Below are 13,615 nucleotides of genomic sequence, written 5' to 3' on the forward strand. Positions count from 1 at the left end.
ACTCTATCATGATTCAGATTGGACTCCCACTGGCTCAGAAAGCCAGCTCTATCTTGTCAGCTGACATAACTTTTAGTCTGAGTTTTTGTCTTTGTGGCACTGAATGCTCTGAAACTTGTATTAAGCTTTTCTTTGCTTCTTTGTACAGATCAATCAACCAAAATTGCCAATGCGAACTCTGGATCCTCGGATTTTGCCTCGAGGACCAGACTTTACTCCAGCCTTTGCAGATTTTGGAAGGCAAGCCCCTGGTGGAAGAGGTGTACCTGTAAGTGCAAGTTCCCTACAACCTAATTAGTTAGAAACTGTCATAGACTTCATGACATCTTGTCTAATGGCAGGAGAGCGATTTTTTATTCTTTGATTCTTCTAACCAAGAAGAGGAAGTAGAAGAGGCGAAGACTATCCTTTCCATACTAATATTCAAACAAATAAAGACTACACTTGAGTTTCAAGTTTTTACTTGAAAGAAGCTGGTCTGCATTAATTTGGTCTTGAATTTTTTTTTTCCCCACATTTTTTCAGTTGAAAAGACCTGCACGTGGGTTAAAAATAGAACCAACCTTATATAGGATCCCTGTTTTGTCGTGAGGTGTCCCGATATACTAGAGATGTCTGATGACATCTCTAGTACCATCTCTAATGGTCATCTCTTTGTCTTTGTTTCTACAGGTTTGCAAAGCGCAGAGCAGGCATGGATTGCCAGTTCTGGAACAGAGCAAAGCCCCAGCTTCCACTCCACTGGCGATGTCGCACCCACCCCTGAAGAGCCTGCCTCTAGGGGTGCGCTGAATCCTTTTTTTAAAAAACAAAACAAAACAGTAGTTTCTGGTGTTACGTTTCCTGTTTTACTCTTCTCACTTACTGTAAGTTGTGAAGCCAAAATATGAAAACGTGATGTATACAAAAGAGTGCGGTGTTGGTAAGCTGCAGATTGCCTTTACACTCCCAGCGGCAGGCTCTTCAGCGGTGGAAGTGGCATCGCCTATGGAGTTATGCTGGGCACTGCACTGAGCAGAATTTGACAGGCTCTGCCTACTCCATGCTTTGGAGACTTGTAGAAAGCATTGGGGTGAAGTTGCCAGTGATGTGAATACCTCTTTTTCCCCAACTTGGAGTGATATAGAGAGAACTTAATTTAAAGTTCTGAAGGAGCTCAGGGTTTGATGTACATTTGTGGATCACCCTGTTTATACTACTGTATGTTTGTAAAAATATATTTATAGAAGGTGGCACTTTTTATTTCCCCATCACCTTTTTATTTAGGGAATGGCAACTTCTGAAACTTGCTCTGAAATAAGACTACACCTTCTGACAACAAATCACACTTTGTAGATACTTGAATTATTTGTTTAACCAAACACTGATTGCAAACACTGGAATGTCTGCACCATGTCGGAGGCTTTATAAAACCTAGAAAAAATTTTAATTTGAAGCATACTTTTTATTGAGCATCACCTTCTTAAAGACCCCTGTGTGTATAATATTCTGTTCTTACTTGGGTTTGAAATTTAAATGTATCTAATTTCTCTAAATACCAAATTAAAAATTTTTTCTAAAGTTGGAATTTCCTCACCAGAAAGTCTTAGAAAGCAGCTTTCTAGAAACTATTTTATACCTGTTTTTCAGTATTATTTCCCTTCGTTGGTGAGTTTGTTAATCTTTGTTTTCGTTTTGGTTTCAGTTTATATCTTTGTTTTGTCAAACATTTGAAATAATGTTGATGCCATTTTTATTATTCTCTGGTTAATATCTGTGGTTATCATGTTGCTCAGTTTTGTTCATATGTCACTCACAGAAGATACCAATTTTTGCATCTCCTCTTCCAGTGTATATGGTCAGTTTTCATTATCAGCTTGCTTTTGTCTGATAATCAGGTATAGCTTCAAGGAGGTATTATGAATTAAGCATAGCTATATCTTGCTCAGAATACTGAAACTAGAGAATGAGTTTTTAAAGTAACTGTCACAGTGTATATTTGCCCAGTAATTTATTTGCCTACGTATATCAGGTACATGATTATTTAGTGCAAAGTAATGTGACAGGAGATGAACCATGATCAATAATTTGTAGAGTCTCCAAAAATTTTCACTTTAATTGTTCAACTCACTTTCTTTTCACAGCTCTGTCAATGTTCCACATTCTGTTTTTTAAGTGGAATTGTGATCAGAGTAATATTGATAACGTTGTCTTAATATAAGTAATTATTCTTCCAACAGTTCCCGTAGCTAACAGATATTCTCCATTTAATTTGTCCAGCTTACTTGGTATATTGGTGAAGGTAAAGATGGGAATTTTAAAGAATATACATAACATATAAAGGAACAGTCAATAATGCTGCTTGGGAAAAAAAAAGCAGCCCTACTCTTCATAGTTTTTGGCTCCATACAACTTCCAAATTGGCTTATAAATAATTACATCCAAAACTGTTAAGATATACTGGGTATGCTTCTTAGTCTAGCTTTAGTTGCTGTGACTCCTGGTATAAACTTTCCTGCAACAGACTTGTTATAACATATTTTTAACGTGTAGCAATTATATTAGTGTCATACAGAGTTATATATAATTTTTAACCATAAAAGTTCATCTTTTGATGAAAGCACCTAGGCAGTATCATCTCTGTAGTTTTTTAAAAGTCAAGTTACTTGGCTATTGTGGTGTTAATTTTAATAGTAATCTGTTTGCAGATATCACAGAATGTGCCTCAAAAGAAATGTATTGAGAAGGGGGCTGTAGACCTAGACTAGTAATTTGCCATTCATGTTCATTTTAACTAAATTTGAGATTCACTGAACTGGGATGAAAATCCTTCATACAGAGAGGTTTCCTGAGCACGTGTCATCCTTTTCTCTCTTAAAGGGAAATAAAAAAATGCTACAGTGCATATTGGTCCTATTTTCTTTGGTTATCCAAGTAAGCAGAAAAGTTTGAGGTTTTAGTCTCTGAGTGAGATAGGAGCAATATACATTCAATTCTACAACAGAGATCTGTAGTTTCTTATGTAGTACGTTTAAGAAATGTGGACCCTGCACACATTATACCTTGAAGTTCATCTCACCATCAGTCAGAATTGTTTGTCTTTCAAGCAAAGAAACCAGGCTTTATTTCTTTTTATATGTTCCATAACTCTTAGCACAGGATCCTAGAATTTTATCTGTATTTAGTAAATAAAGTCATTCATTACCTATGGTACAGCTTTTGAATGATACTGTAAATCTGACAATTTATATTAAGTTTTTCCACACACAAAAAGGATACAGGGTGTTTAAAGGTTTTTATACCAACCTGCATATCACTTCTTTAAAAATTTCTTTTTTTTTCTTTGGTATTCATGATAATATTGTACTAAGTACAATATTTGTACTTAGTTTTTAAGGTCCTTTGGCATGCCTTACTATTATATATCCCATGATCCTAGTTAATAACTCATGTAGGTATGATAAGCATTTAATATATGAGATGGTTTAAGTTCAGCAAAGTTGAGAGACTTGTTCATAGTAACTTTGCTCATAAGTGGCAGAATTGTATTCAAGAGATCACAGTTCTTTTGTCTTCTAATCTGCCTCTCTTCTCCACTTCACCGTAGCCATTCCAGGCATTGATATTCCAGTGAATCATTCTGAGTATAAACAGAAGAATGTTAGCTATTAATTATAATCAAGCATATTAAGCATTTATAAGAATAATAATCTGTTGAGGACTCAGTATACTTGGGTAAATATTTGTGAGCAGTATCTTAGTTTTATCCAGAGATATTTAAATTTGTCTTGGGAGGTTGCACATGGGTTATAATTTCAATTTTTTAATCCAGGACTTTAAAAAGTTTTTGTTTTTTTTTTTTTTAAGTTTTTTTTTACTTTGAAACACTATTGTTATCTACTTATTTAATATTTCTCACATCTCTTTCCTGCTTGTCTGAAATTCACTTACATTTGTCTTGGGACAGATAAAGAGTTGTTTCGTAAATCATATTTACTTTTTAGAAATCTCAAACGTTCATTGGTATTTGCAATTTCTTTTCTGGAAATGAACATTTTCTAACTTAATGCAAACATAGTTAAAATTATATCCACAAATTATACTATGGCTCTTACATGATTTTGGCATAATACCTTTTATAATACCCACCAATCATTGTTTTTAACAAGTTTCTATGTGCAGATGCATGGATTAAATTGAATATCTGTGATCTGTTTATTTGAATTTTATCCAAACTTTAAAAAAGATAGTAACTGACATTAATTAACAGTAGAATATATTTTGAATTATAAAAACCAAACAATATGTGGTTTGCTGCCTTTTCTTAACAGTTCTTCTGCCTGAACGAGCAAGGTTTCAGTGAGAAATAAATCTTACAGTAGTGCTGTCTGGTTTAGCGGCTCTTTGCAGTCGATACTTCCCCAGTCTGATGATCTTTTTTAGTTCTGTCTTAGTTATACCATGTGTGGTACCTCTGGATTTATTTGACTTCAGGTTTTTTTTTTTTTTTTTTTTTCATTTGTTAGATTACAAAATAATCTAACATTATGTCATTAGTACTGAGTCCTTAGCTAGACATATTTAGTGTGTATTGCCCAGAAATTCTAAGTTTTGATCCTGAAACATCCTTAATAGTGCTGTTTCTAATTAGGGCACATGGTCAAGGAAGGGTAAGAGAATAATTAATTCTGAGATGGGTGATGTGTAAAGGCTTTGAAGCTTATCAGAGTCCTCAGACCATGTCTCTTTCGAATGTGTCTTCCTGTATGAAGTATGACCTTTTATTTACTCTCTTTATTGGAGGATAATTGCTTTAGTTTCTACTTAAAGGGAAGTATTGGAGCATTAAGTGAGATAGGATTCTGGTCGGTCTGTCTTGTGTGAAACATTTTTTTTTTCTCCTCCTTTTTTCCTCTTGAAACCTAATTGTAATATTTCTTCATCATTCAGAGAAGGACCTGTCAGAAAAAGTAAGGGCAGTCAGTATCCCAGATCTTGGATTGGTCATAAGCAGAACTCTTTATCACTCCAGTTATTTAATCTTGAAAAAGTATTTCCAGGCATTTAGAGTAGCATTTATTAGGAACATTTTAATACATAGAATACAACTTTTAACTTACCCATTACTGTTACAGTAACATTTCTGATTTGCTGACCAGTGTGACATGCTAACATACATTGGTTTTAACAGAATGAGCATAGTGGGGCTCTGGGAGGAACAAAGAGCTGACAAAGGCCTTTTTTCAGGGAGTTGATTTAGTTGGATTTCATTAATGACATAAGGAAGACTTATTTTAATATTTCTGGCACAGCAAACTTAGAGGGATCTATTAAGGTCTCAGAGAAGGCAATGGCACCCCACTCAAGTACTCTTGCCTGGAAAATCCCATGGATGGAGGAGCCTGGTAGGCCGTAGTCCATGGGGTCGCTAAGAGTCAGACATGACTGAGCAACTTCCCTTTCACTTTTCACTTTCATGCATTGGAGAAGGAAATAGCAACCCACTCCAGTGTTCTTGCCTGGAGAATCCCAAGGCCGGGGGAGCCTGGTGGGCTTCATCCATGGGGTCGCACGAAGTCGGACATGACTGAAGCAACTTAGCAGCATTAAGGTCTACAGTCAGTCTGGGTGTCTATGCTGTAAATAATTTTCATGATAAGGGTGTATTTGCATTGCACATTGAAAGTGTAGAGATACAGTTTTTGAAGCAGATTTGTAACTGTGGTGATCTCTGCCTCTGAATTTCTGTAGTTGTTCAAGTGACTAGTCCAAAGTCACATAACGAGTTAAAAAGAAAAAAAGAAGCAGCAATTTCACTTAGGGTAGTCTTTTTTGTTAGGTTCAATAGCTTTATCAGACATACCTAATTTAGGACGTCAGGGTCAAAAATTGTAGTCGTGGTATACGCTACAGTGATGACATTCTAACACCCCCACACCCCCACCAGAAAAAAGAGCACATCTCAGTTGATGCCTGATACCCATCTTTGCATCTACAAGTGTTTCCTGTGAGCGTCAATCCTTACTTGAGCAGCACAGCAGAGATGGTAGACTGTAAGTGCTCTGTGTGGATGTAATAAAGAATGCTCTTGTCCTAGCTGTTGAATGTTGGAGCACGGAGATCTCAGCCTGGCCAGAGGAGAGAGCCCAGGAAGATCATCACGGTCTCCGTGAAAGAAGACGTGCACCTGAAGAAGGCGGAGAACGCCTGGAAGCCCAGCCAGAGGCGGGACAGCCAAGCCGAGGACCCCGAGAACATCAAGACCCAGGTGAGGGGCGGGGCGCGCTCACGTGGCTTTGGAGTCGTAAGGGTATTCTTTTGTCTCTTTGCGCTGGTAATATAAGGTTTTTTGTGATTTTTTCCTTACTACAGGCATTATTCTAAAAACTATCATAAATGCCAACAATGTACTTTCTCTTTAAGTTGCATTCTGTGTGCTTTTCAAAATACAAACTATATTTCGAGGGTTCACATGTCATAGAATTCTGTCACTCACGCTTAGATCAATATTTGCTTTTCTTAAAAATGTGTTTTTAGATTCTTATTCATTGTCCTGTGGTAGTCTAGTTAGTATCTTGCTTTTTGTTTCACTTCTAATAAGTTAGAATTTAGAAATACATCTTATTTATGGTCCTTGGTAATAAAATTGAATTCTTTTCACTTTTTTGAGCATATCCGCCCTCAGAACTCCTTAGGGTAAATTGAATGAACTCCTTTAATCCACCCAAATTTGTTTTTGTGTGTCAATTTATATAAAGCCTCTATTCATCTTTTGCTGTACGCACAATGCCAGTTCCTATCCCTGTGTTAGCTCTACTATGTCCTTTAGCTGTTTTTGATTCTAATTAAGATAACTCATTTGACACTAAATTAAGATACTAATAGTATGTGCCTTATGGAACACTGTGAAGTTCAAATGAAGCGATATAAAGCACTTGCTCATGACGTGGTTCCGGGAGCCCAGTTATGTACTTAGTATGATAATGTCCCTGGGAAAGAGATGTGCCTTACAAATCCTGATGTTGATTGAGCACCAGCACAGAATCTCATACATAGTAGATACTCAATAAATACTTGTTAAACAATAAACTTAGCAGCAAAGCTGTTCATACTGTCAGGACCAAGACGAACTGATGCATCACAAGCTGTTTGTCAGACCCAAATCGGCTGCTTGCCTTTGTTCATCTTTCTCGCACTTGCCCCAGTCATTTGTCCCAAGAACATCCTGCTCCAGATTCACTAAAATCAAGTAGCTAATCTTCCCTGAAGATTTCTCAACCTTCAAAAAAAAAATCTTCTACATTCCTGCTTCCATTCCCTCTGAGAAGTGCTTAATGAATAGGGACCTAAAAGTTTTAAATTTCCTGCTAGATATTTATCATTGACTATGAAGATGTCTTCTTTTGGTGTTTAAGGCAGTTGTATTAGTGCCTTATTGCATTAGATTCTTACAACACCTGTCAAGGCAGGAATACATGTTTCCTCTTTTTTTATATGAAGAAACGGAAGCTTTGAGAGGTACTCACAGCCGTTGTGGTTACTGAGTAGTCCATTTGTTGTGAACTTGTACCTCTCTCTATTCTGTAACAGAGTTCTCCCCGTTTTTAAAAAAAAATTTATTGAAGTATAGTTGATTTAGAAACTAAATCTGATTTCTAGTTCTAAATCAACTAAAGTTGAGTTAGTTTCTAGTATACAGCAAAGTGATCCAGAGATATGTATGTATGTATATGTGTATATATAGATATATATATTTATTTTCATATTATTTTCCATCGTGTTTTATTACAGGATATTGACTATAGTTCCGTGTGCCATACAGCAGAACCTTATTGTCTGTTTTATATACAGTATTGTGTATTTGCTATTCCAAAACTCTAATTTATCCCTTCCCCACCCCCTCTCCCCTTTTGTATCTACATCTGTGAGTCTGTTTTCTGTTTTGTAAATAAGTCCGTTTATATCATATTTTACATACCATATGTAAGTGATATCATAGGTATTTGTGTTTTTCTGTGTTACTTAGTACAATAATTTCTAGGTCCATCTATATTGCTGCAAATGGCACTATTTCATCCTTTTTATGATTGAGTAGTATTTCATTTTATTTGTGTGTGTGTGTGCACATATATGTTTATGTGATATATGTATGTATCACACCTTTATCCATTCATCTGTCTGTGACCTTGTAGGTTGTCACCATGTCTTGGCATTTGTAAATAATGCTGCTGTGAACATTGGAATGCATGTATCTTTTCAAATTACAGTTTTGTCTGGATATATGCCCAGGAGAGGAATTGCTGTATCATATGCCAACTCTGTTGTCAGTTTTTAAGGAACCTCTATACTGTCTTCCATGGTAGCTGCACCAGTTTACATTCCCACCAGAATATAGAAGGGCTCCCTCTTCTCCACACCCTTTCCAGAACTTGTTTTTTGGAGACTTTTTAATGATGGCTATTCTGGCTAAGTTCTCCCCATTATTAATTGTTATTTCAGAAACAGAATAATTATATTGACTTTGAGGTATCATTAATTAGTTACGTTTTCTTTAATGAATAGATAAAGCAAATCCAGTGCAGGATTGATAGACTTCTTAAGCAGGGCCAGTACAACCACCTTTTCTTGACACTTTTTCTTCTTGATACAGAGCATCTTTGCTTCATTCCCTCTCCTTTTTGTGATTTCATTCTCTGCACAGGTACATCCCATGTTGTTCCTCTTATTACTCTTTTTCTATCCTTTTGTCAACACAATAGTTTTATTGTTGCCACCACTTCTGGAAAACTCCTTCACTCTGACATTTGTTCCTACCCTCTGTATTTATAGCAACATTATGAATGATCACCAGTGGATACCGTAAGAATTAATCTTCTTGAAACATTTCTAGGAAATCATTATTAATGACGTATCTAGACTCCTTCCACATACATGCACTACAGTTGCGGTTCTGCTGCTCAGGCTGCTATTTCATCTCTCTTCGCCTCTTGATACAGTAATCCCACTGCTGCTGCCCAACTCATCTCTCTGATGGGCTGATTTTTACCTCCTTGCTCTAGCTTCTAACTTACCGTCATTTTCTTTCCCACTAGCGCGCACTAGTCCTCTCATCTTTCCTTACTGTTTTCCAGTCCTGCAGTGGAAGAGCCTCAGCAACAATCCTTTCTAAAATATTTCCCTTCCTAAAATACCTTCTGTCCCCCTGCCAGCCTTTTTTCATGTGGCCACCTTTTTTTTTTTTTTGCCCTTTATAATCTGGCCCCACTCTCATTTCCTTCTAAAGGTCTTTCCTCACTCACCCTTTACAGTCCTCACCTCTCTGGCTTCTAATCAACCTCGTGCTTTGCTCTGTCCTTTCTCTTGTAACTTTCCTGTCTTTGAAGCTGGATTTTGATGGTTTTGATGACTGTGCCTTATGCTTTATTTGTACCTAAATGAAATTACAAAACATCAAGTAGATATTCATTCATAATGAATAAATGCCTTTTGGTCAGTGTTTTGTTTTTTGATACTGGAGATTTCCTTTTTCAATTCAGGTATAAATTGACATATTACTTTTTAGGTGTACAACATAATCATTCAGTATTTGTATGTATATTGCAAAATGATCACCACAGTTAGCCTGCTTAATGTCCATCATCATGTAGAATTTTATTCTTGTGGTAAAAGCTTTTCAAATGTGCAAAGCAGCATTCTTTCCTTGTATTTTAATTTTTATTGGCGTATTGGTGATTTACTTTGTGTTAGTTTCACGTGTACAGCAGAAGTGAATGAGTTTCCACACCCACATGCGTTCACCCTTTTTTAGGCCCTTCCTCCATATCGGGCATCACAGAGCAGTGAGTAGAGCTCCCTGTGCTGTGCGGTGGCCCCTGTTTTTCGTCGTCGTTCAGTCACTCAGCTCTTTGTGACCCCGTGGCCTGCAGCACGCCAGGCTTCCTTCCCTGTCCTTCGCCATCTCCCATAGCTTGATCAAACTCACATCCATTGAGTCAGTGATGCCAGCTGACACCTCGTCCTCTGTCGTCCCCTGCTTCTCCTGCCTTCAGTCTTTCCCAGCATCAGGGTCTTTTCCAGTGAGTCGGCTCTTCACATCAAGTGGCCAAAGTATTAGAGCTTCAGCTTTAGCATCAGTTCTTCCGGTGAATATTCAGGATTGATTTCCTTTAGGATTGACTGGTTTGATCTCTTTGCTGTCCAGGGGACTCTCAAGAGTCTTCTCCAACACCACAGTTCAAAAGCATCAATTTGGTGTTCAGCCTTCTTTATCGTCCAACTCTCACATGCATACAAGACTCTGGAAAAACATATACAACAGTGTGTATATTGTTAATCCCAATCTCTCAATTTATTCCTATCCCCCTTTTCCCTCTGGTAACCATATGTTTGTTTTCTACATCTATGACTTTGTTTCTGTTTTCTAAATAAGTTCATTTGAACCTTTTTTTTTTTTTTTTTGGATTCCACATATAAGCAATATCATATGATTTTGCGGCCTTATTAACTATAGTCACTTACTGTGCATTACTTCAATAAATGACCTTTTTATTTTCCTATTTTTCTAAGCTTAGTATTTTCTGATCTATTTGAAGATCTGAAGGCTGGGTTTTATTTTTGTTTTTATTTTGTTTTTGTGGAAAGCACAAATTAAAGTTTTAAACCTAAATGGTGCTGTCTCGGTTGATACAGGCAATTTGGAGAATTGCAATGACTCCCTCATCCCTAATACACTTGAAATTTTTTGTTCTCTATAAAAGTGAAGCTGACTTATTGCTTTAAAAGTTGACAATATGATTTTTAAAAACTTAAATAGATTTATTTACTGTCTTAGAGAAAACTGTTGATAAACTGGTACACTTTCTAAAAATCCTTGTATTCAGATTAAATTATATAGGGATCAAACAAAACATTTTATAGGTTTTTCAGTTATTATATCATGGTTTCATGGATTTTTACAACTTCATATTTTTACTGAGGCATCATTTACATTTAGTCAGGTTTCCTTCTTTGTCTATAATTCTTGCCAAACACATGGTCGTGTTACTGCCACCAGTCAGGATGTAGAGCATTGCCATCAGCCCCCTGAAGTGTTCTTGTTCTGCTTTATATTCATCCTCCGCTGCCCATGCTCACTTCTGGCAGTCAGTCGTGTGTTTGTCCCTCTGTGTGTGTACACACACGTTTGTGCACTCAGGCATATCTGACTCTGCGACCCCATGGACTGTAGTCCGCCAGGCTCCTTTGTCCATGGAATTTTCCAGGCAAGCATACTGGAGTAGGTTGCTCTTTCCTACTCCAAGGGATGAAACCTGCGTCTCTTGCACCTCCTGCACTGGCAGGCGGATGCTTCGCCCGTGTACCGCCTGGAAACTCCCTGTAGTGTTGCCTTTTCCAGAGTGTCATATAAATACGGAGTCATTCTGAGTAAAGCTCCTTTTACTCAGTGAATATATTTGATACTCATCCATCATATTGCATGTATGAGATGGCTGGATGGCATCACTGACGCGATGGACGTGAGTCTCAGTGAACTCCGGGAGTTGGTGATGGACAGGGAGGCCTGGCGTGCTGCGATTCGTGGGGTCGAAAAGAGTCGGACACGACTGAACTGAACTGAACTTTCATTACTGGATCCATTCACAAGATAAACACTTTCCAGGTTTTAGTAATTATGAATAAAATTACTGTGAACATTCACATAGAGGACTTGTATGAGCAGATACGTTTTTGTTTCTTTGGGGTAAAGTCCTAGCTTTTGGATCAACATAGGTTTAACTTTATTAGAGTATACCAAACTGTTTTCCAGGATGGTTACTGGCAAGGCATGAGAGTTTCAATACTTCAGTCTTCACCAGCACATATTATTTCCTGTTCTGTAAATTTTAACCATCCTAATGGATGTGTGATAACATTTCAATGCAGTTTCAATTTGCATTTCCCAAAAGACCAGTGTGTTGAATAAGGACATTTTTTCATGTGTTTATTTGCCATTTGTGTGTCTTCTTTAGTACAGTTTTCTTTATATCTTTTGGCCTGTTTCATTGGTTGGTATGCTGTCTTATTGAATTTTGAGAGAGGTTTTTTAAATTATTATTCTGTATATAAATCCTTTGTCAAATGTATATTTTTTAAAAGGTTTTCCCCCAATCTGTAGTTTGTTTTTTTTTCATTTTCTTAATAGTATCTTTTGCCAAGCATAAGTTTTTAACTTTGATGATGCTCAATTTATCGATTTTTTTCATTCCCACATTATGCTTTTGCTGTCTCACTTAAAATATCTGTACATATAAGAATACAAAATTTTTGTCCTGCTCTGTTCTAGAAGTTTCTAATTTTGAATTTTACATTTTGGTTTGTGATCCTGTTTTAGTTAATTTTTGTGTTATGTGTAAGGCATGAATGAAGATTTTTTTTTTTTTTTTTTTTTTTTTTTGGCTTATGGATATCCAGTTGTTCCAGCATCATTTGTTGAAAAGACTTACCCTTTGTCCACTGAATTTTCATTGCACCTTTGTTGAAAATCAGTTCTTCATATATGTGTGAATATATTTTCTACACTTGTCATTCTGTTCTCGTGAACTATGTGTCTGTTCTCTGGCCAGTACCACTATCTGTGCATAGTAGCTTCATATGGTAAGTGCTGAAATTAGGTTATATGTCTTCCAATTTTTGTTATTTTTTGAAATTGTTAAGCTGTTCTAGTTATTGTTTTTCCATTTCAACTGAAGAATCAGCTTCTTGATTTCTACTCTTCCCCCTCCAAAAAACACCTTATTAGATATTTTATTTTGTTTGTGTTAAATCTGTAGATCTCTTTGGGTAAAACTGGCAACTTAACAATAATGAGTTTTATAATACAGGAACGTGATATAGATCTCTATTTATTTTGATGTTTCTCGATTTCTTTGATCAGTCACTTAAACATTTCATCACACAACTCCTATGGATATTTTGATAGATTCTTATCTAAGTACTTCATGGTTTTGGTACTGTTATAGATTGTACTTTTTAAAAATGTAATTTTTAGTTGTTTATTGCTAATACATAAAAATAAAATTGATTTTTGTATTTTGACTTGTGTTCTGCAAACCTGCTAGACCCACTTAGTGTCTACGTTTATAGGTTTCTTATGATTTTTCTGCAAAGACAGTCATTTATGAAAAGGGAATTTTATCTCTTCCTTTAGATCTGTATGGGTTGTAGCTCTTTTCCTTTGCATTATTCCACTGAATAGGACCTCCAGTAAGGTTTTGAATAGGAATGGTGAGCACAGATGTTCTTGTCTTATTCTCACTGTTGGGGGAAACACTTATTCTTTCACCACTGGGTAAGGTTATCAATGGCCTTTTTCTCGTTGAGGAAGTTTTCTATTTCTAACTTGATGAAGCTTTCTATAACATTATTATAGTATCTTCTGCCTAGTGTTTTATATGATAATTTATATTATACCATTTGTAGATGAAATTCTATTTTAGGACATTTGAGTTATTTGCTCTAAAAGGTTACTGATTGAAGTTATGATGGCTAAAATCCTTTTTAACCTATCCTTAAATATGAATAAATTTATGAAAGTAAAATTTCTGGTTTAAGACTTTCAGTACACATTGTCAAATTGCCCTTGGAAATGTGCCAAATT

General features: G+C 36.3%; 1 protein-coding gene across 19 annotated transcripts in view; it reads left to right on the plus strand.

Annotated features, from left to right (window-relative positions):
* Positions 1–13,615, plus strand: part of EIF4G3 (eukaryotic translation initiation factor 4 gamma 3) — a 350,697-nt gene that overhangs the window by 273,302 nt on the left and 63,780 nt on the right. For 15 of the 19 annotated variants that reach the window (XM_055574250.1, XM_055574252.1, XM_055574253.1 and 12 more), the window contains 3 exons: positions 149–268; positions 673–783; positions 6,077–6,247. In XM_055574250.1, the coding sequence (XP_055430225.1) occupies positions 149–268; positions 673–783; positions 6,077–6,247 (402 nt within the window). The remainder of the gene's footprint in view (positions 1–148; positions 269–672; positions 784–6,076; positions 6,248–13,615) is intronic. The other 4 variants (XM_055574241.1, XM_055574243.1, XM_055574244.1 and 1 more) reach the window with 1 other exon arrangement.

The sequence above is a fragment of the Bubalus kerabau genome, chromosome 3 (assembly GCF_029407905.1).
Source record: "Bubalus kerabau isolate K-KA32 ecotype Philippines breed swamp buffalo chromosome 3, PCC_UOA_SB_1v2, whole genome shotgun sequence".
In the NCBI taxonomy this organism is placed as follows: Eukaryota; Metazoa; Chordata; class Mammalia; order Artiodactyla; family Bovidae; genus Bubalus; species Bubalus kerabau.